Here is a 24,488-nt window from a genome sequence, read left to right as displayed (position 1 = left end):
AAACCGAGGGTTTGGGGAAAATGTAAAGCCAACATTAAATGTTACTTTACATAATATAAAAGGCAGCGATGGATAATGCAAAAAATGCAGGTCAGGAATACAACATACATGAACACATATTCACAAAATTCTAAGAACATGAAAAATCTATATCATGACCCTGAGACCCTAAGAAATTTGTGCATATGTTGAAAATCCTGCGTTATAGACACCAGTGGAGCTCAATAAAACATTGATAACGGTGGTGATGATATGCAAAGTGAAGCAACCTACTTTAACTAATCTGACTTAAAGGATAAGTGTACTTTTAAAATCCCTTTAGTTCATTTGCATATCCAGGCATATCAAACTAATTTGCCCATGTGTTTTCATAGTTAGCAATTATCCTGCAAATTTTGGGGAGATGTAGTGATGAAGAACCCCGACATCTTCTCCTCTTTAACATAGTTGGCAATGGTTGGTAAGGACCAGGGAGCTTTCACAGCTGGATGTCAAGGAGGCTTTCTTTCATATAACACTGTGGCCTCCTTTGTTGACAACATTGCCATTTGTAGATGCCTCCATACATGACTGTAGGGGTGATTTTTTATTTTTTATTTTTTTTTGCTTTCTAGTGGCTAAGATTTTCTACTTTCATTTTACTTGTAGGCATTGTGTAGACATTACTCTTCAAAGTTTACAACAAAGGCACTTAAAGTAGTATTAAAGCTAAAGTTTTGTTAAAATGTATTTTTAACCCCCAGATTTGATTAGTCCTCCTGGATTTTAAAGTGATTGTAAAAATAAACTTTTAAAAAAAATAAAAAACATGTTATACTTACCTGTTCTGTGCAATAGTTTTCCACAGAGTGGCTCCCAGTCCCCCTCCGGTGCTCATCCTCTCATAGCAAACTGCTTGTTTTGCACAGAACGGTTCCCTGTCCCCCACCTGTGCTCATCCTCTTCTCCTTCTGCCCTCATTGGAAACTGCTTGCTTTGGGGAAGATGTGTGGGCTTAATCTCGAGCCAGGCTGTGTGCATTTATTGACATACACAGGGCGGCTCGGGCCCACCCCCGCTCCCTCCTCACGGGATTTGATTGACAGTAGCAGGAGTCAATGGCTTTCGCTGCTGATTCTATGTCCAGTGAGGAGGAGTTAGACAGCAGTGCCACCTCTCTCGGGCATAGCGCTGGATTGAGATCGGGCCCAGTTAAGTATTTGGGGAGGGGTGCTAACCATGGATCATTTTTTTATTTAATGCAGGGAACTCATTAAGGTAAAAAAAAAAAAGCCTTTACAAACAGTTTAACTAAGGTCAATTAAAAAAAGGGAGAGGGATTAGAACATCTATTCTGTTTTTATTGCTGTCTGCAACCCCATTAGGGCGATTTACCCTTTCTATCTGTTCTCTTTACCATTATCTTTGAAAGTGAAAGTAAAAAAAACGCAAATCCCTGTGAGGGAAAAGAGACACTCTAGAACCAGAAAGTGTGGTCAGTGATGCGAGGACAGTACTGAATTGGAGAAAAGGTATAGCTGAATGTAGAAAGATGGGGCATAACGAGCAAGTAATTTAATCAGCAGGACCCTTTAATATTACTTTAAATTACAGATCCTTTACCCTTTATTTTTTATGGAGAACATAATGTAAACTAACAGCTGCTAGCTAGAAACAGACTGAAACCTGACTTTAGTGTCTCTATTGTGCTCTGTGAGGTTGCATTACTTCACAGTACAAGCAGCTAGAGATGTAAAAACGTAATGTTCTTAGTATGGGCACAGGTGAACTTTAATAGGGAAATCAAAAGGCAATAGTGTACAATTATTAGTAATTAGAGAAGTTATTAAGATGATTTCTGAGTACAGTGGAACCTTGGATTACGGGCATAATCCGTTCCAGGAGAATGCTTGTAATCCAAAGCACTCGCATATCAAAGCGAGTTTGCCCATAGAAGTCAATGGAAACAAAGATAATTTGTTCCACATTGACTTCTATTGCATGAAATATCGCATGTGGCCAGAGGTGTGGGGCGCCAGAGAGCCCTGGAAATTCTCAATGCTCGGCTGAACTCATAAACCCCCGTAAAGGCTCGGAAACACTCAGGAATTTAGTATTTCCGAGTGTTTTTGTGTATTTCCGAGTGTTTACGAATATTTCCCAACGGCTCCGTACGGCTCAGAACCGTTCCAAGTTTCACCGGCGCTCCCGTGCCTCTGGCCAAATGCGGTACTGCACTCTCCATTGGCTTGAATCCTGCTCGTTGTGCCAGACAACACTCGCAAACCGAGTCAGGATTTAAAAAAAAAAGTTGCTCGTCTTTCAAATCGCTCGTTAACCGAGGTTCCACTGTTCCACTTCTTTTGCACTTAATACAGTAGGGGCCTAAGGCTACATGCACATGGGCATTTGTAAGCAAAAATGTGCCTCTAGTTAAAAAACAGTGTTTCCATCACCCAGAGAGCTACAGATGGGGAGTGCAGCCAACCATAGAAGTGAATGGCTGTCTACCTCTGTACTCATATAAACACAGATGCTTGTGTACCTACAAATGTTCCCTCAATCTATTTCCACAAATGCGGCAATGTTGCATTTAAGAAACACAATTGTGGAGGCATGCTCGGGTAAATGGTGTTACAGAGAACCACTATTGTATTCACTTTTATGGCTCACAGTACACCCCAGCTGTGGCTCTTCCTTTGTGGAAACATTCTATGTTTTTTAAGCTAGCCATATTTTATACCCGCAAACGTCAATGTACATAAAAACCTACACTCCACTGGTGTCTAGTAGCATAGGCACTACCACCACCATTACCTTGAATTATGCCCAACCACCAAAAACATAGAAGATCTTCAGTGCATTGACCAAAACTCAATAGCACCAGATTCTTATGGTCAGGCACCCTTAGCTAAGCAGCTTAATCACTAGCTTTCCAAGGAGATAATGCAGTTAATTTAGTCATTCAATAATATTGCAAAGAGGGTACCTTCATTTGGATTAAGTTGCACATTGACAGTTTTCTTGAGAATGGAGCGTCTCACTGCATTGGTGTACACAACCGCAGCCACGGATATGTTGCAAGTGACATTTTTGCTTGTAGGTTTCAAATTTGTTAGCGTCAGTATTGCGGTGATATCTTCCCCAACTTGGGGTGTTCCAGAAAAGATTATTGCTCCAGAAACATCTTGTTCTCGATCAGGGGTGGAATCTGCAGATCCATCAGCTGAAAATGCCGTGAATCCAGAACTTACACCAACTATTTGTTGGGCTTTCCTGAAAATTTCTCTCTCTTTGGAAGTGCCTAAATGGAGAATTCATTGTTAGGACAGAGTGTTGATATTTTGCATCTCAGCATTAAACACATTTTTGTATTAAAAACCCATTCTGAAATTGATCACTCAATGTTGAGTGAGTTTTGGTCAGAGTAGGTGTCTACCGATACCTACAGTATGTCCTTTCATCAGCCTCTTTTAATATATGTCTTTCAGTGTCTGTGAGCTCGTGTTCATCATTATCAATTATTCTACATCGATTTAAGCTAAATTCCCACCTTAAAGTAATTGTAAATGCATTTTTTTTAAATAACAAACAGTTCTTTGTGCTTACCTGCTCTGTGCAATGGAATTGGACACAGTGGCCCTGAACTTCCTCCCCCTCGGATCCCTCACTGGCATTCCTCCTCCTCTTCTTGGTGTGCCACCAAAGGAAGCCACTTCCTATTGTGGCACACCTGTGGGCTCAATCTTGAGCCACACTGCTTGTGTCTATAGACTCAGCCCCGTCCCCTGCTCGCTCTTCACAGGATTCGACTGAAAGCAACTGGAGCCAATGGCTCCTGATGCTTCAGAAATGCCTGTGAGACAGAGAAGTGAGATGAGAGCCACTTCAAATGAGCACAGCACTGGATTGAGTGAGAGCTCAGGTAAGTATTGGGGGAGTGAGGGGTCAATGCTTTTACTTAAACATGTTTTACTCTAATTCAAGGAATGCTTTTAAAGTGGATGTGAACCCTCATATATAACCAGTGAAGTGAACAACCTCAGATGATACACAGGGATGAAACACTCCCTCCTACATAAGTTTTACATGTATATCTGTTCTCTTCAGCTTTATATACTGTTTAGAAAAGTTCAGATCATGTTAGGAGATTTTCTCTTCCTGTTCAACACTGCAGTGAAGTCTGGGCATGCAGCCAAGACAGCTGATCGGAGGAAAGGCACAGACCCCCTCTTCTCATAGGTAGAGACTTTCAAAGCTGATCATTGAGTAGTTTCGGGGTTCTGCTAATCTAATAAAGCATTCTCCCCAACACAAAACTCTGGCTACTTTTATCAGATGTGACAGAGAACTTGTCAGGAGTTATCAGGCTGATAACAGAAGCACATAGCAGGAGACGGCAACTGGACATAGTGCTTTGAAGAGAGATAACAAAATACTGCAGATATATGTGCCCAGCTCAAATTTTATGAATCGGGTTTACATCCACTTTAAGGTAAAAATGTTTAGGCTTTAGAACCACTTTAAGCCAAAATTTGGGTGGTTCAGCATGGACTGGCTGAATTTTGATCAATGCGTGCTTGTCCCTGCCTGTCAGAAGTTAATCACTTGAATGAGTTCTGTTGAAGGGATGTGCTGGAATCTTTTTTTTTTAACCGTGGCTGCTGCCAATCATGGAGTTTTCAGGAAGTTATGTTGTCATGATCAGAGGTCAGGCTCGGAGACCAGTGACTAGAGCAGTGAAAAGGCTAATAACGAAACCAGCTGGATAAATAGATTCCCCACGTGGGTGATGTTGACTCACCCAAGGCGCAGGGTTTAAAAGGGTTGTAAAGGTACAATTTTTTTTCCTAAATAGCTTCCTTTACCTTAGTGCAGTCCTCCTTCACTTACCTCATCCTTCCATTTTGCTTTTAAATGTCCTTATTTCTTCTGAGAAATCCTCACTTCCTGTTCTTCTGTCTGTAACTCCACACAGTAATGTGAGGCTTTCTCCCTGGTGTGGAGTGTCGTACTCACCCCCTTCCTTGGACTACAGGAGAGTCAGGACACTCTCTATGTTGCAGATAGAGAAAGGAGCTGTGTGTTAGTGGGCGTCCTGACTCTCCTGTAGTCCAAGGGAGGGGGCGAGCACGACACTCCACACCAGGGAGAAAGCCTTGCATTACTGTGTGGAGTTACAGACAGAAGAACAGGAAGTGAGGATTTCTGCTGGAAAATAACGATGGCCACACAAATATATTGACACTTTGGGCCCAATTTGGACATTTTCACTTAGGGGTGTGCTCACTTTTGTTGCCAGCGGTTTAGACATTAATGGCTGTGTGTTGAGTTATTTTGAGGGGACAGAAAATTTACACTATTATACAAGCTGTACACTCACTACTTTACATTGTAGCAAAGTGTCATTTCATCAGTGTTGCCGCATGAAAAGATAAAATAAAATATTTACAAAAATGTGAGGGGTGTACTCACTTTTGTGAGATACTGTATATTGTATGTAGACAGCCCTAGACATTCATAAAACTGCTGATCTCCATAGTAAATATTTTTTCAGTGTGATGTTGCTGAAATCATCAACTATTTATATGGTAGTAACCTTACCTTCTTGGAACTTGTACATATGAGTGATATCCTCATAAACATTTGAACCCAGAGCTTTTGTGCAGATTAATACGCCAACCTCTGCTGTCTCTGTCTTGTATTTTGACTTTGATCCATTAGTCTGTACAGTATAGTAGTTGACATCTGCATTTACCTCCGAAAATGCAAAAACAGTGTCATATTGCTTATTCACATCTCCTTGTTTTATGGCAACTTGAGATGTTGGACCTAGTTGGAAAATGCCTGTAAATATAAAGATGAAGTCCATTTAATATTTTTTTGTTGTTTTTGTTTCGGTTAGAGTTTTTATTGTGCTGTGCGTGTTGCCACTAAGGCTGCATTCACATCTAGGCGGACAAAATCGCGGCGTTTTGTCCCGCGAATTGCGGCCACAAATAGCGGCGTTTTGTACCGCGATTTGCGGCGACAAAACGCCACGATTGTCCGCCTAGATGTGCCCCTAGATTGTCCCCCTATGGAGATGGTTCCCATCTCCTATGCCGAACGCCGAAAGCCGCCTGAAAAAAAGGTCCGGGACTTTTTTTCAGGCGACAGGCGTTCGGCGTGGAGATGTGAACCATCTCCATAGAGGGCAATGTTAAATCATCTCTCTGGCGTGTTGGGGCAGCAGCGGGCGTCACACTACAGGCAACAAAATGCCTAGGTGTGAATGGGCTCTAAGATTTTTGTCCATTATTTCTTTTGTGGTTATAGGAACTGGAGCAAAATCTCAGCAATGGAGACGCAAACAGCAATAAAAAATATATATTTTTAAAAGTGGATAAAACAATAAAAACACTGTTTGGATTGTTGTTTGTGTCACTATTGAAGGTTTATCTCCCTTGAAATATGGTCCTTAGGGCAGGATATGAGGAGATATGTGCTTGACAAGGAGAGGCAGCAATGAAAACCTGACAGAATTTCTAACCCTTCCCACCCGTTACATGGTTTTGGTTGAGGTTCCGCAAGCCCTACTTATGCACACCTCTGGTCAGGAAGACTAACCGACCGCCCCGTAGCAGATATATTGCTACAGGGGGGCTGTGCTGTGCAGAATCACATATACATATATACATTATATACACTGCTCAAAAAAATTCAAGGAACACTTTGAAAACATATCAACTGGCAAAAATCTCATGCTGGATATCTATACTGATATGGACTGGGTAATGTGTTAGGAATGAAAGGATGAAAGCTCTATTTGTGGGGAAAAGTGATATCAATTTTGTTTGGGGTACAGTGTCGCACAGCCGTGCAATTTTCAGTTTAAGTAATGCAGTGCCATATTGCAAAAAATGGCCTGGTCATGAAAGGGGGTAAACCCTCCAGAGGTCAAGTGCTTAAAAAAATATAACATTACAAGTAGCGAGACTGATTGATTAACTTTCAATTTTTTTGAAACAGAAAAAAGTTTCTAGACCCCAAACCAAAAAGCACATAAAGCATAAAAGTTCTTAAGAGGAAGATCCCATTCTTCCAAACTAGGGGATGCTTCATCTCTAGATACTACAACAATGCAGAAGTACCAGTAATCATCTGGAAAATTTCTATCTGCAATAATAATAGGGTATAATAGCATGATAAATGTATTATTTGTGAGTTTACAGTTACAAATCTTCACCTATTATTCCCTCAATGGAAAGGGGGCTTTAGGAGCGGTGTATACACCGCTCCTAAAGCGCTGCAAAGAAGCTGCTTGCAGGACTTGTGAAAGGGGTCTTAATATAACCAATCAACATTTTTTTTCTTCCTCACTATGCCCACCTTCTTTGTTACATCATGCCAAGTGACATCTTAATTTGCAGAAAAATCCCCAATAGCATCATGAGATGAAAACTGTATTTTTGATCAAAGTTCTTTAACTATAAAAATATATATTTTAACCATTAATTTAATAAAATCTTAAAAGTTTTTTTTGTTGTTACCATCGCTTGTTTCTTGAGGAGTTGAGTCATAAATCTGCCATCCATTATAAGAGCTACCAAGATCAGGTCGAATGCACCAAAATTCATTCCAGCAATGAAAATTCCTATATTCAAAAAAACAAACAAAAGGCAAAATATTACTAATGTCAGGTAATATAAAATATTGAAATAAAGGATAAGGCGCTATACATGTTCAAATTTTCGAATATATGTACAATAACATCAGACATAAATGTGTACACTGATAAAAATAAATTGCAAAGATAGAAAGCAAAAGTCCATAAGTGATAAATCCCAACACCAAATCAAAGTGCTCTGAGATAAAACTTCCACGATTCTTCCACGAGTGCTCAGCATAAAGGCTATTAGCACAATTCCACTCCACTGGCCACTCATGCTAGAACTAGGATGTAAAAAATTACTCAGGAGACACGAAAATATCTTGGTATGCTGACGCCTTAAAGCGGAGCTCCACCCTAAAGTGGAACTCACGCTGATCGGAACCCGCCCCCCCCCCTCCGGTGTCACATTTGACACCTTTCAGGGGGGAGGGGGGTGCAGATACCTGTCTAAAGACAGGTATTTGCACCCACTTCCGGCCACACGCTCGGGCAAAAGACGGGTTTTTCCTTACTTCCCGTCTGTCCCCCGTTGTGCTCTGGGAACACTCGGCTCCCAGCACACAGCGTGTGAGCCAATCGGCGGGCACAGCTCGTCTCGCGCATGCGCCGTAGGGAACCGGGTAGTGAAGCCGGAGTACTTTACTTCCTGGTTCCCTCACTGAGGATGGCGGGGGGAGCAGCAGAGAGACGAGCGATCGCTCATCCTCTGCTGCGGACGGCGCTGGACTCCAGGACAGGTAAGTGTCCTAATATTAAAAGTCAGCAGCTGCAGTATTTGTAGCTGCTGGCTTTTAATATTTTTTTTTACTGGCACATCCGCTTTAAGAGTTCCCTTCACTGGAACTAAGGGGCCAAACCCAACCCCTGAAAACCAACCGCACACCATAATCCCCTCCTCCACCAAATTTTTTGAACCAGTGCACAAAGCAAGGTCCATAAAGACATGGATGAGCGAGTTTGGGGTGGAGGAACTTGACTGGCCTCCACAGAGTCCTTATCTCGAACACCTTTGGGACAAATTAGAGTGGAGGCCTTCTTTTCCAACATCAGTGTCTGACCTCACAAACCCGCTTATTGAAGAATGGTCAAGCATTCCCATCGACACACTCCTAAACCTTGTGGACGGTCTTCCCAGAACATTTGAAGCTGTTATAGCTGCAAAGGGTGGGCCAACTCAATATTGAACCCTACAGACTAAAGCCTCGTACACACGCTCGGTTTACTCGGCAAGAAGCAGCAAGAAAACTGCTGGCAGAGCTTTCTTGGCGAATATACCGAGCGTGTGTACGAGGCTTTCAGGATTCTCGACAAGAAAACTGCCCAGAATCTAGAGGAAAAAAATAGAGAACATGTTCTCTATTTTCTCGTTGTGAGATTCTCGGCAGTTTTCCTGCCGAGAAACCTGAGAGGGTGTATACTTACCTGGTCGCCGTGGAAACCCACACATGCTCGAAAATGACTTTGTCGCATGCGCGGTAGCTTCCTAGGCATAGGTAGGGTGCAGCAAGATGTCGACGGCATCGCATGTGACGAGCGCATTCTCGGCGTACGCGTTCACGTCACCGCATTCTTGCCTTTCAAGAGAACCGCGGTTCTTTTGAAAGGAGAGTGTTTACACTCGGGTGGCAAGAGATTCTTGCCAAGAATCTCGTCAGGAAAAACAACGTTTTTTCCTCACGAGATTCTGGCCCGTGTGTACGAGGCTTAAGACTGGGATGCCATTAAAGCTCATATGTGTATAAAGGCAGGTGTCCCAATACTTTTGGTATTGTGTGTATATATGTAAAAAATATATATATATATATATATATATACATTTTTTTTTTAACAGAATTAAATGTCACTTAAAAATGGCAGGTTGTAGGTGCTGGATAAAAATCGTAATGAATCAAGGCGCTAACTTTTTACATGGCAATCCTTTTTATTTCCTGTGCTGTAAAATCAGCTGCTCATTTAAAGGAGTTGTAAACCTTCATGTTTTTTCACCTTAATGCATCAGCTTGCAGTGTCTGGCCCCCAGACTCCCCTCCCCGTTTTACTTACCTGAGCCCCTAATTTCCGTTGGCGCGTCCCCGCCGTCGCTCTCTCCACGGCTTCCCGGCTCTTGATTTGATAGATTGATAGCAACGTAGCCATTGGCTACTGTCAATCAAATCCAATGACGCAGGCGCGGGGGGGTGGGGCCGAGTCATAAATCCGGCGGTTATGGACGCCGAATGAATGACTCGGGACCATGCCTGCAAAGTAACCCCCTCAGGAGAGAGCTTCCCGGAGGGGGTTATCTAATGTGGGGAGGAGCAGCGAGAGCCACCGTGGGACCCCAGAAGAGGAGGATCGGGGCCACTCTGTGCAAAACAAACTGCACAGTGGAGGTAAGTATGACATGTTTGTTATTTAAAAAAAAAAGCAAAAACTAACCTTTAGTGTCACTTTAAAACCACTTAAGGACCCGCTCATGTACATATACGTTGGTACTTTAAAGATGGATATCTCGGTAACGGCAGCAGCTGCTGCCACAACCGAGATATCCATCTTTAGTGTGAGTGGTACTGTAAAAGACAACGGTGGTCTCCGTGGCGGATTCCCCCGCAAGATCACCGTTATCGGGAGAGGTCCCGCCGCTTTCCCGCACCCTCCGCCGCTTACCGGAGTCGTCGGTAGCGGCAGAGGCGATCGGGTCCTTCAGCCTGCTGTGTGGGGATGCGAGTGAGGGCAAGATGGCCCCCACCCGTCCCCATAGCATAGCAGGGGGTAAGTGACGTCAAAACGTCAGTCCCGCCCATGCGTCTTAAAGGCACATTTTTTTGTTGTCATGACATGTTGGGTATCATTTTACTCGGCGTAACATTATCTTTCACAATATATAAAAAAATAGGGCCAAATTTATTGCTGTCTTATTTTTTCATTAAAAAAAGTGAATTTTTTCCAAAAAAAGTGCGCTTGTAAGACCGCTGCGCAAATACGGTGTGACAAAGTATTGCCATGACCGCCATTTTATTCTCTAGGGTGTTAGAAAAAAATATATATAATGTTTGGGGGTTTTAAGTAATTTTCTAGCAAAAAAAAAACTGTTTTAGTCTCGTAAACACCAAATCTGAAAAACACCCAAGGTCCTTAAGTGGTTAAAGGAAAACTTTATAAATTGGCAACATCATATTTAAACACTAGATGTCCCTATACACCATTCTATAGAAAGTGTAGAATCCCGCTCTACAGCATCCCACGGGGTGAATAGGAGTAAATGATGTAATACTTTTTATCATAATGCTTAGCAGAGGTGTGACTGTTTCTTGGAAAATTACAAGTTGCAATCAGATGTATCATTACACAGTAGTCTAATACTTACCAAACACTGTCATCGCTTAACATTACTGGTTCTCCAGATACATCAAAGTATTTATCTATTAACAAGTCGCCGTTTGCGTCATGGGCAGAATTGTAATTACTAATTACCCGGCAGGGTAAACCCAGGGCTCTGCTGACTAAAAAGAGAATCAGTTAAAAAAGAAATACACTTATTACCAATTTTATAGTCTTAAAGTGATACCAAACACTGTTTCATTTTCTGTTTCATTTGAATTATCTCTCCTCTGTATATGGATGATGACACTGTATTTATTTTAAATCTAAAGCCTCGTACACACGATCGGATTTTCCAACGGGAATTGTGTGATGGCAGCCTGTTGGCCGAAAATCCGACCATTTGTACGCTCAGGGCCGATCCGTCCTATAGGCTCACTATGCAAGCCGCTTAGGGCCCCGCAAAGTTGCGGAGGGCCCCCCAAATTACTAGAGGCCCCTCACCCCGCTTCTCAACTCGCTGGTGGCATGGCAGAAGAGGTAAGAAGTCAGCACCCCCCCCCCCCCCCCCCGCTTCTCACTTTAACTACTTGCCGTCGCCGCACCGTCATAATACGTCCACAAGGTGGCTCTCCTAGGCGAGATCACGTATTATGACGTCCTACCCTTTAGCCGCCACTAGGGGCGCACGCGCGCCGCCGGAGGCGCGCGCACGCGCCCCCCGCTCGCCCCCGACTCCCGTGCGTGTGCCCGGCGGGCGCGATCGCCGCCGGGCACACGCGATCGCTCGGTACAGAGCGGGGAACGGGAGCTGTGTGTGTAAACACACAGCTCTCGTTCCTGTCAGCAGGGGAAATGCTTTTCTTCGGTTCATACACTGTATGAACCGAGGATCAGTGTTTCCCCTAGTGAGGCCACCCCCCCCCCCACAGTAAGAACACACCCAGGCATACTTAACCCCTTCCCCGCCCCCTAGTGTTAACCCCTTCACTGCCAGTGGCATTTTTATAGTAATCTAATGCATTTTTATAGCACTGATCGCTATAAAAATGCCAATGGTCCCAAAAATGTGTCAAAAATGTCCGAAGTGTCCGCCATAATGTCGCAATACCAAAAAAAAAATCGCTGATCGCCGCCATTACTAGTAAAAAAAATATTAATAAAAATGCCATAAAAATACCCCCTATTTTGTAAACGCTATAACTTTTGCGCAAACCAATCAAACGCTTATTGCGATTTTTTTTTACGAAAAATATGTAGAAGAATACGTATCGGCCTAAACTGAGGAAAAAAAATGTTTTTTTATATATTTTTGGGGGATATTTATTACAGCAAAAAGTAAAAAATATTCATTTTTTTCAAAATTGTCGTTCTATTTTTGTTTATAGCGCAAAAAATAAAAACCGCAGAGGTGATCAAATACCACCAAAAGAAAGCTCTATTTGTGGGAAAAAAAGGACGCCAATTTTGTTTGGGAGCCACGTCGCACGACCGCGCAATTGTCTGTTAAAGCGACGCAGTCCCGAATCGCAAAAAGTACTCTGGTCTTTGGGCAGCAATATGGTCCGGGGGGTAAGTGGTTAATGTAAAATGTCATTTCCGACAGCAGAACACCCCCTCCCCCCGCTTCTCAACTTTAATCTTTAATGTGACATGTCATTTTGCTTAGGACCCCAGGGAGGTCAGGATCCGCACTGTGTACGCTCCATCGGACAATTGTTGATGTATTTTCCGTGGACAAATGTTGGATGGCAGGCTTTAAAAATTTCCGCGGACAGCGGTCTGTTGTCGGATTTTCCAATCGTGTGTACACAAGTCCAAAGTTTAAACATGCATGCTCGGAATTTAATGCTCACCATCACACAACAATAGCAGAAGGTGCCCAAAGGGTGGCGCTAAAGAGCTGAAACATGATGTAGTACGTTACTACGTTTGTGTTTGTTGGCCGACAATTGTGTGCCGTTTGTATGCAAGACAAGTTCCTGGCCAACGCCCTTCGAACAGAAGTCAGACGCTTTTTCTGCAGAAAATCTGATCGTGTGTACGAGGCTTAAGACCCCTTTCACACTGGGGCGTTTTTTAAGCACTTTGGCGTTAAAAAAAGCCTGTAAAGCGCCTGAAAGAAGCCTCATCTGCAATCCCAATGTGAAAGCCTGAGTACTTTCAGAGCCCTTTCACACATGCTCTATTTTTTCATGACGTTTTTAACGTTGTAAAAAATGGTCGTGTGTGGGCTTTAACGACGTGAAAAACCTGCGCATGCTCAGAAGCAAGTTATGAGACGGGAGCGCTCGTTCTGGTAAAACTACCGTTCGTAATGGAGTAAGCACATTCATCACGCTGTAACAGACAGAAAAGCGCGAATCGCCTTTTACTAACACAAAATCAGCAAAGGCAGCCCCAAGGGTGGCGCCATCCCAATGGAACTTCCCCTTTATAGTGCCGTCGTACGTGTTGTACGTCACCGCGCTTTGCTAGAGCATTTTTTTTTCCACGGTTGTGTGTAGGCAAGGGTGTTTTATTGATCGGGTTGAAAAAAAAATAATTTTTTCTAGACCCTTAAAAACTTCATTTTTTAGAACCCCGAAAAACGGTTGTGTGTACGTGGCATAAGTGTCTTTTTTCATAATCGATATACGGCTGTCATGTGACTCGGCTCTTTCCCAGCCTTTCAGCAGGGAAACATTTGTTAGAGGAGCTTTTAGTTCTCTGCTGCTAGTTACATGTTAAAAAAAAAAAAAAAGCCTTCAAAATACAAAGAAAAAATACATACCAAATGTTTTAAAACTTTACACAAATATGTATTTGACCTCAAATCTTTATTACTTTTCTGAAAATACTTATGCTTGAGCTTTTATTTTATGTGTTCATGCCCACATGTGTGGCTCTATAGCCATGTGGGCTGCACAGATGAGAAAAAGGGTGTAATGAACAGCTTAGAAGGGAACTGAAACTGGAGCATTCTCAGTATCTGGTCTACACAATCTCAGGCTGCAGCGGGGACACAGACAAGGAGGGAGGGACAGTGAACGACCGGATCAAGCAGAAAACAAATCCCATATCCAAATCCTAATACAGGATATACTGAAAGTTTTTTTAATGACGTGGATGACACTTTAAACCAAACTTGTGCCCACACTTCAATGGCTAACTGCTTGTTTGTTTCAAAAAGAAATGATACATCTGTAAAAATCATATTGTATTAGAATATAAATTTACCTGTACACAGAACGCCAGCAAAAACCCAACACTGTCCATATTTTACCGACTGTCTGCGTTCATACCAGCTCTTCAAAATGCTTGTGCTTCCATTCCAGGCACTGGGGTTTGTACCACCAGAATAGTCCCCGCTCCAGTCACCCATCACCACTCCATTATCATCTTTACTGTTTATCTGGCAGAAATACATTGTACACAAAATTTGTACTGGCATTCTCAGAATTAACACAGGCCTATCATTAACATTCTCATCTCAACTAGGCATGTGAGCATTAACAAATTACATTACTGTTTTTAAAGAAGAACCCAAGTAACCTATTGTTAACATTCTCCTCCCAACTAGGCACTGTTATTATTTTACAGATGGACCCTAGGCACCTTGCATTAACCAAATAAAATCTATCTAAGGATAATGCACAAGGCTGGTGCACCCTTTCCCTTTCATACCTTCCATTAACTGCTTGCCGACTAGCCAACGCAGTTATACTGCAGCCGGTTGTCTCAGCTGTGCGAATCGCCGTAGGTGTATGTCGTGATTGTGCACTGCTTTTTGTGGACATACACACCCTTTGGCCAGCGGGTGAGCCAATCCGTGGGATTGGCGGACTCTATGTCTGCCGCCTGCCCACGATCGTTCCCAGCAAGGACAGAACAGGGTTCTGCCTATGTAAACAAGGCAGATCTCCTTTCTGACAGGGGATGACACAGAGATCTTGTCTTTCTGCTATGTAGGAAGACAGATCCCTGTGTTGTCCCATGCAGCCTGTAACGGGAGGGCCCGTGGGACCCAGAAGCTCTTACAAAGTATGAGCCAGGAAATAATAGACATTCAGAATATATCTTGGATTGCTTTAACATGGGTCTGTAATTCACAATATATTCCAGGATATCTGGATCTATTACTGGTTGTTGATTCTGAACTCAACAGGAGAGTGACTCATTCAATGTGGGGACACATACGGTTAGGTGTTAATGTTGTCTGTTGTAATGTAAATGAATCTAGGATGGCTCCTGAGGGTCTGTCATTGTGGCTTGTGCCAATGGACCCTGTATTGTGTGAAGGAGTCCTGTGATAAATGTGTATTGCAAGTTAACAGACAGTCGGTCATGTGTCTGAGACGTCAGCTGTAGTTAATTGGCTCATGTAAATTAGGTGAGAGTTGGAGTCATGATGTCTACCAAAAAGATGTGTATTGGAGCTCATTGTGTGATGTTGTGGATGGAGTTGAGTCATTGTTCATTTTGGTTACTGCATGATCCTAACTGTATATAAGAGCCTGATTTTCTCATTAAAGGGTCTATTCGTGTGGAACCTCAAACAGAGCTGCGTGTCTCGTTATTGGGGTTCGTTTGCCTGACTGTGGAGTGTTGGTAGCTGTCTTGGGTTCGGGAATGGAATATCTACAACGGCTTTAAGCCCTGTTCCATTTGGGGTTCCGTTACACAGCCCATCCCCCATACAGTTAGTAAACACAACCAGGGCTACAGTTAACCCCTTGATCGCCCCAATGTTAACCCCTTCCCTGCCGTGCATATTTTTTGCATTGATCACTGTAATAATGTCACTGGTTCCCAAATAAGAGTAAAAAATGTCAGTTAGGTGTCCGATCTGTCTGCCGCAGTCGCAGTCCCGCTAAAAATCGCTGATCACCGCCATTATTGGAACCTCATAGTGACTGAGTGAGTATGAACAGCATGTAATATACCATTTAATGATAGTTTTTTTATGATGTGGCTTTAGTGACATTTTAATAAACCATTAAAGATATTTTAAACATTTTTAAAAGAATTGTTTATTTTTATCTTGCTATTTTTGGCTGAAATTCTGCTTCAAGCTAAATAAGTTCCTTTTGCTGATCACAAATAAGAAAAAAAACTGCAGAATCTGAGCTCCAATCCTAGATCACATGGTTTATGACTGCCAATCATTTGATATTGGAGAGAATATTATTTTTAATCAGACAGACTGTGCCTAAAGTCACACAACCTGGCGTTGGTTCAGGAAAGGAAGCCTGTACTAAGAGACATAAGCAGGTTGCCATTAGTGGATATGGCAAGGGGACACTTTCAGCTTCCATTGTTCTATGCAGGGTTTCTGGTGTGTCCCTGCACCTTTAACCACTACCCGACGGCCGTACGACTTTATACGGCCGCGTGGTGGTTCTGAATCTCTAACAGGCCGTAAAAACACGGCCTGCGCGTGCACGCCTTAAACATACTGTATCTATGCTTATTTTGTAATCATGATAGACAAGAAGGAGCTTGCTGGGCAATCAAAGCAAAATCATTTGCTTGAGCAACGTTTTCCTAAGGCTTAACATTTAATATGTGGAATAGAGCCAAAATACAGTGACATGATTTATGTGCCAGAGACAGCTAGATTAAGTTGTTAGGGTTGTCAATCATCATGTGTACGTATGCTGTTTATTTTGTACTGAATTATAATTATATTAACGTTGGAATGGTTATTCCCACTGAAGGTTTTACCCTCTGCACTTATTCTGGTGACAACTCTAGTATTTTGGATTTTCCATCACTTTTCTCAGTGAAAACGATCACTGGGGATAAGCTTGAGTTAAAGCGGAGTTTTCACAATTTCACTTTTTAAATATAAATACCCCTGTAATACACAAGCTTAATGTATTCTAGTAAAGTTAGTCTGTAAACGAAGGTCCGTTTTGTTAGGTTGTTACAGCATTTAGACACTTTATAAAATAGAAATTGACTGGGGCCATCTTAAGTGTGGGCATCATGAAGCCAGACTGTATGACTTCCTGGATTTCAGCCTTGCAGATCTCGCACATGCTCAGTGCTGCACAAGCAGTGTCAGATCAGGTTTCAGCACCTGTGCTGTCCAAGTCACATGATTCTTTGAGACTGGGGAGTGCACAGACTCCTGGTAAGTTACACCCACTACATTCCCAGGAGTCTGTGCGGTGCATTAAGCACCTAGGTGCAGGAAGTGGGAAGATTAACTATTCTGCCTAGCAACAACACTTTGAAGGCATCTAAAAAAAAAAAAAAAAATTGTAAAGGACTAATGACATTTTTTTAAAACTACTGATGTAATGTTATATTTATGGGTGGAACTCCACTTTAAGTCTGAACCCATGTCAGGAAGCTGTCGGTGCCAACCGAACCCAATCAGCTGAAACCAGGGCACCCCCTCAAAGCTGCATGTACACAAAGGGGCAGGGATTAACAAGGCATCATGAACTTAAAGGGGTTGTAAAGGTACAATTTTTTTTCCCCTAAATAGCTTCCTTTACCTTAGTGCAGTCCTCCTTCACTTACCTCATCCTTCCATTTTGCTTTTAAATGTTCTTATTTCTTCTGAAAAATCCTCACTTCCTGTTCTTCTGTCTGTAACTACACACAGTAATGCAAGGCTTTCTCCCTGGTGTGGAGTGTCGTGCTCGCCCCCCTCCCTTGGACTACGGAGAGTGAGGACGCTCTCTACGTTTCAGATAGAGAAAGGAGCTGTGTGTTAGTGGGTGTCTTGACTCTCCTGTAGTCCAAGGGAGGGGGCGAGCACGACACTCCACACCAGGGAGAAAGCCTCGCATTACTGTGTGGAGTTACAGACAGAAGAACAGGAAGTGAGGATTTCTCAGAAGAAATAAGGACATTTAAAAGCAAAATGGAAGGATGAGGTAAGTGAAGGAGGACTGCACTAAGGTAAAGGAAGCTATTTAGGGATTTTTTTTTTACCTTTACAACCCCTTTAAGCCTCATGTCATGGTAATAGCAGGTAGATATATATAATGGGAGTCGGCCAAATAGATATCCATGTGAAAAATAATAGCCTTGAATAATTATGACTGTAGATTTTTTTCTTCACTCACTATAGCACTCAGGTTTCTGCAGACGTGTAAAGGGTCGTTGCGTTTTCTGACATCTTCAGTAGCATTTCTGCGAAAACTCAGCGTTGAATCCAGCAGTACGAAAGCGATGTAGAGAATCTGTGCCTGAAACTGAGTACAAATGTATCTGTGAATTATATATCTCGTGTAAACATTTCATTTGTTAGGGAAAAAAAAAAACATAATTATTGAAGTGTAACTTTTTTTTATTTTCACTAATGGAATGGTGACACAGACAACATCAGAAAGCGTTATTATTGTTGTTATTATTATTATTATTATTATTATTATTATTATTATGATCATTATTGCTGTCTGTGCAGCTCTTGGAAATTTTCCTGCACTTCAAGTTTTTTAACAGTTCCAATTTAAAAGCCTTGACTTATTCCTGTTGACCCAGCTACAGTAAGGACCACCTCTCTGATTGCTGCAATAGTACTTCAGTTCCAGTAGGGTACTGGGATACCTCCAGCTTTTTGCCTGTGTTACCAGAGCTGCTCAAGACTAGGGATGAACGAACATTTGCCTGTTCGGCCGTTCGCCTAACACCTTAATTTGCAGGGTGTTCGACCCGATGAACACCCTGAATGCACTGAGCACTTTACCCAATCAGGGTGCAGTGTAAGATGGTTGTTAAGGAGCGGGGCCAGGAAGCCTGATGAGTCAGCTGTCAATGGGTTTCAAAGAAAAAGTACTGGTTAAAGAGTGACACAGACCTTTACCCCGCTGCTGCCACCTGCTGACCTGGGGTGAAACTGCACCCCAGGAACAACAGCATGCGCCCACAGCACAGCCAAGCTGGGACATAAGCTCCATATTTGAACTAATTTACATAGTCAGAGTCACTTAACTCTCTGACCCCCTTTAAATTTCAATAGCACCGGTTCTGAAAAGTAACCAGGCGCTACACACAAAGGGCCAGATCCATGTAGAGCGGCGTAATTTTAGGCAGGCGTAGCGTATTGTAGTTACGCTACGCCGCCGCTACTTTGAGAGGAAAGTGCTGTATTCACAAAGCACTTGCCTCTAAAGTTACGGCGGCGTATCGTAAATCTCCCGGCGTAAGGGCGCGGAATTCAAATGATGAACATTGGGGCGTGTTTTATGTAAAATAAGCTTGACCCCACGTAAATGGTGCTTTTTTCGTACGGCGCATGCGCGCGCATGCGCGCGCATGCTCAGTATCACGTCGAATTTTCAAATTAAATTACGCCCGCTCAATGCCTAGACGACGTGAACGAAATTTACGCAAAGCCCTATTCGCGAACGTTTTACGCAAACAACGTACACAACGGAAAATTCTACGCTGGCCCGACATCCATACTTAACATTGCGTACGCCTCATAGAGCAGGGGTAACGTTAGTCCGAAAAAAGCCTTACGCAAACGACGTAAGAAAATGCGCTGGGCGGACGTACGTTTGTGGATTGGCGTATCTAGCTCATTTGCATACTCGATGCAGAAATCAACGGAAGTGCCACCTAGCGGCCAGCGTAAATATGCACCTTAGATCCGACGGCGTACTAAGACGTACGTCAGTCGGATCTAGCCCAGCTTCAGGCGTATCTTGTTTTGTGGATACAAAACAAAGATACGCCGGAGAATCCTAGAAGTTACGCGGCGTATCAAAAGATACGCCTGCGTAACTGCTTCGTGGATCTGGGCCAAAATCTTATTTTGTTTATACAGATTCAGGAAATGCAAGCTGGGGTATATTATAAATAACATTTCAGTTAGTACCTGCCCATAGTTCCAGGGAAACTGAGCGGGAGAGCTGACATCACCACCAAAGATAAGACCAAATTCTGACAACACATACTCCTGTCTTTGGGCTTGATCTGCCAAGTAAACCATATCACCTATAAGGAAAAAAATAATATTGGGCGTTACCGAGACAAGTCTGAGCTGTCTGTTTCTTGTCTTTGGCATGTAAGTACATTGTATAACACAGCTCCAAAAAATGTACCTGCCAAAAATCCTGAGTGACAGCAAGATACATCATTTCTGTACAAGCCTACATGTGCGGATTACTCGCACATAGTAAATTCTGCACATGGCATGTGACACTTTATAGGTATTTATTTGTGACCAACACACATGACAGTTCACTTTGACAAACCATTTAATGTCATGAGCAGAAACTGTGACACACAGACTGGAATCTCAATCTTTAATGTATTCCTAAGTAACGAAAGCTGGGGCTCAACATATGATTAACTGTTTGATCCTCTTCCAGATCATCAGGAAGAGTTTATAGAGACATTGGTGTTGGCATGTGTTAGTGTGGCTGCCACCTGCCATGTCAAGTCAGATTAGCAGGGTGAGGCGATGCAGTGATTTCCAGACCGCTTAATCACTTCCTAGTTCTGTGGTAAACAAAGTAGTTACATGTAGGGTGACCACGTGTCCCGGATTGCCCGGGACAGTCCCGCATTTTGCAGGTCTGTCCCGGGCACATTCATTCCAGGACAATACAGTTTTCCTTGAATGAAACTGACATTCCTTTACCTTAGTGCAATCCTCCTTCACTTACCTCATCCTTCCATTTTACTTTTAACCGCTTGAGGCCTGTCGCACGCAGATATACGTCTGCAGAATGGCATGGCTGGGCACAAGGGCGTACATGTACGTCCCCTTTAAAAGTCCAGCGGTGGGTCGCGCAGCGCCACCGCTGGGCTTTTAAAGGGGACGTACATGTATGCCCTTGTGCCCAGCCGTGCCATTCTGCAGACGTATATCTGAGTGCGACAGGCCTCAAGCGACCCCATCCTCATCTCCGTGACCGTCCGATCGCCCACAATCGGGTCACTGAGAGGAAGAACAGGGAGAAGTAAGTATAAAAAAACGCTCCCCGTGCTTCCTAGTGAGACTGACACTGATCGTCTGTTCCCTGTCATAGAGAACGACGATCAGTGACATCACAAAAATCAGGGCACACTTGACCCCTACAGCGCCCCCTCCTGGTTAACCCCTTCACTGCCAGTGTCATTTTTACAGTAACCAGTGCATTTTTATAGCACTGTTCGCTGTAAAAATGACAATGGTCCCAAAATAGTGTCAAAAGTGTACGATGTGTCCGCCATAATGTCGCAGTCACGATAAAAATCACTGATCGCCGCCATTACTAGAAAAAAAAAATATTAATAAAAATGCAATAAATCGATCCCCTATTTGGTAGACGCTATAAATTTTGCGCAAACCAATCAATAAACGCTTATTGCGATTTTTTTTTTTTACCAAAAATATGTAGAAGAATACGTATCGGCCTAAACTGAGGAAAAAACATGTTTTTTTATATATTTTTGAGGGGTATTTAGAGCAAAATGTAAAAAATATAGTTTTTTTTTCAAAATAGTCGCTTTTTTTATGTTTATAGCGCAAAAAATAAAAAACGCTGAGGTGATCAAATACCACCAAAAGAAAGCTCTGTTTGTGGGGAAAAAAAGGATGCCAATTTTGTGAGCCACGTCACACGACCGCCCAATTGGCCGTTAAAGTGACGCAGTGCCGAATCGCAAAAAGTGGCCAGGTCTTTAAGCTGCATAATGGTAAGTGGTTAAATGTCCTTTTTTCTTCTGAGAAATCCTCACTTCCTGTTCTTCTGTCTGTAACTCCACACAGTAATGCAAGGCTTTCTCCCTGGTGTGGAGTGTCATGCTCGCCCCCTCCCTTGGACTACAGGAGAGTCAGGACGCCCACTAACACACAGCTTCTTTCTCTATCTGCAACTTAGAGAGCGGCCTGACTCTCCTGTAGGAGAGGGCGAGCACGACACTCCACACCAGGGAGAAAGCCTTGCATTACTGTGTGGAGTTACAGACAGAAGAACAGGAAGTGAGGATTTCTCAGAAGAAATAAGGACATTTAAAAGCAAAATGGAAGGATGAGGTAAGTGAAGGAGGACTGCACCAAGGTAAAGGAAGCTATTTAGGGAAAAACAATTGTACCTTTCCAACCCCTTTTAAGGAGGTATATCCGTGGGAAATGTGAATGCATTGCAGAGATGTGCTGCATATGTTTTTTTCACCCTAATATACACTTTTATAAAAAAAAATGACATAAAAAAGTAAACAATGAAAAAATTCTATAGTTTGGCTTTAATTACTATTTCAGGACTAAGCAGAAGTCAAATTCTAAAATAGTTGATTATTACCTGAAGCCCAAGGGTTAAAGATCAGAAAGAACTCCCCAATGCGCCTGGCGACTCCACTCGTCAAGTATAGAACATATCGTCCAATTGCTGCATTATTAGGGGGGAAGATGGTGATGTTCACAGATGTGGATTCACTCGAGCCTCTTTGAGCTCCCCAGCTGTTTGGTGAAGGTGATGTTGAATCCGTGAAAGTGTTGTCAAGGACGGAGTTAGCTGTCATTGTAGAAATGATGGGTTATAATATTATAAATATGCAGCCAGTTGTCTTAGTAATTTGCATACCTAAATGAGTAGTGGATTATTTTTTACGGAATGGCTTGCAAGTGAACCTACACCCACCGGCTACTTTATTAGGTGCACCCTGCTAGTACCCGGTTGGACATCCTTTTCCCTTCAGAACTGCCTTAATTCTTAGTGGCATAGCTTCAACAAGGTGTTTTTGAAATACTCAGACTCAAGTAATTACTCAAGTAATTTTTCTCCTTCACTCATGTGTGCTCAGGAGGTTGCACTGATGGGCACTGATTAGGTCGCACTGATGAGGAGGCAGTAGTATGCCCCACTGATTGGCACTGATAGGTGGCACTGATATGCAGGACTAATGGGAACTGATAGATGGCACTGATGGGCACTGATAGGCAGCACCAATGGGCACAATATGCGGCACTGATAGACGCACTGGTGGACACTGATGGGTAGCACTGATATGCGACACTGATGAGCAGGCACTGATTGGTGTCACTGATGGGCACAGACTGGCATCACTTGGTGGGCACTGTTGGGGTTCACTGTAATCAGGGCAATGATGATCAGTGCCCTGATTATCATACAGTCTCCCCTGCGAAGAAATGTCACTGATCGACTCTCCTTGCCTCACACTCTGTCAGTGTTATGCCGCGTACACACGGTCGTTTTTTGTCTTGTAAAAAAACTTAATTTTTTCTCATGAAAAAAAAACGACGTTTTTCAAACTTCATTTTAAAAAACGACGTTGCCTACACACCATCGTTTTCTGAAAATGCTCTTGCAAAGCGCGGTTACGTACAATACGTACAACGGCACTCTGTTCCATTCAAGCTCGCGTCATAACTTGCTTCTGAGCATGCGCGGTTTTAAAAACGTAGATTTAAACGTCGTTTTAGCCCACACACGATAATTTTTTCTGACACAAAAAAACGACATTTTGAAAAAAGACATAAAAAATTTTGAAGCATGTTCGAATTTTTTTTTTGGTCGTTTTTCAGAAGACATAAAACGACGTTTTGCCCACACACGATCATTTTAAATGACGTTTTTTAAAACGTCGTTTTATTTCATCACAAAAAACGACCGTCTGTACGCGGCATTAGGCGAGGAGAGCCGCTAAACAGCACTTTCACATTTACATATGATCGGCTGTGATTGGACACAGCCGATCACATGGTTAAAGAGCAGCGTCATGTTTACAGAGATTACATGTCATATGACGCCGTCCCAGAACGAGAGGAGATCCCAGTGATTAATCCTTGCTGAATCCTCCAGGTTAAACGTATACAATGACCACTGCCCCAGGTTTCTGGCATCACCTTGAGCCACCCTTGTATGCAGCAATTAGAGTTGTGTCTCCCTACACTGCGTGCATCAATAGACACACACCCTCATAGCCTGGGATGGCAAGGCACTTCCCTGTTCCTGCTCATCCCTCCTCTTCCCCCTCCCCCCCCTCCTCAAGACTACCAGGCTGGCTCTATGTCCAAAGTGAAGGCACCCCATACATGAGTCAGTTTTTTTCATTAAGCCCAACGCCCCCATCCACACATTCAAGGTGGATAGGGGAGTCCTCTCGCTGAGCTATTGTATCCTGACAGCAGGAAGACTTATCTGCTATTAGAATACACTGGACAGCACTGCCAGCTGGAGCCCAAAAACCCGACGGAGTGGTTGTAAAGAACTGGATTGGTAGATCCACTTATGTACATCCACAGTGCCCATACATGGATCCACGTATAGCCAGCTTTTCTTATTTTCAATGAAGAAATACCAATAGATAAGCACTGGAGCAAGCAACATTAAAAGTTGTAAACTGCAAGTTCTGGGGTAAAACATGTAATAAATATTTTAAAGGGGACTATTTATTCTATTGTGCTCTTGGCTCCTCCTCTTCTCGGTGTGCCACCCTAGGAAGCTGCATTCTCTGGAATAATAACGCAACTATAAATACATCTACTTGATGGAGAAATGCAATTGTTGTTTCCCATATAATGTGAGCTACAACTAAAGTAGCACATGTTTCATAGCAGTACCAGAAATACCGGTTATATTATTCATATGTATGTGGGGAC

The 24,488-nt window shown here is 42.9% G+C and overlaps 1 protein-coding gene across 2 annotated transcripts in view; it reads right to left on the bottom strand.

Moving 5' to 3' along the window:
* Window positions 1-24,488, bottom strand: part of LOC120918796 (protein-glutamine gamma-glutamyltransferase E-like) — a 54,656-nt gene that overhangs the window by 17,111 nt on the left and 13,057 nt on the right. For both annotated transcript variants that reach the window (XM_040330594.1, XM_040330595.1), the window contains exons 3-10: window positions 22,168-22,380; window positions 19,755-19,873; window positions 17,998-18,126; window positions 14,153-14,327; window positions 10,980-11,115; window positions 7,512-7,615; window positions 5,584-5,826; window positions 2,969-3,283 (exon numbers count right to left, since the gene is read on the bottom strand). In XM_040330594.1, coding sequence (XP_040186528.1) covers window positions 2,969-3,283; window positions 5,584-5,826; window positions 7,512-7,615; window positions 10,980-11,115; window positions 14,153-14,327; window positions 17,998-18,126; window positions 19,755-19,873; window positions 22,168-22,380 — 1,434 coding nt within the window. The remainder of the gene's footprint in view (window positions 1-2,968; window positions 3,284-5,583; window positions 5,827-7,511; window positions 7,616-10,979; window positions 11,116-14,152; window positions 14,328-17,997; window positions 18,127-19,754; window positions 19,874-22,167; window positions 22,381-24,488) is intronic.

Source organism: Rana temporaria, chromosome 12 (assembly GCF_905171775.1).
Source record: "Rana temporaria chromosome 12, aRanTem1.1, whole genome shotgun sequence".
Lineage (NCBI taxonomy): Eukaryota > Metazoa > Chordata > Amphibia > Anura > Ranidae > Rana > Rana temporaria.
The sequence above is the reverse complement of the archived record's forward strand: the minus strand, read 5'-3'. Positions and strand labels throughout refer to the sequence as shown.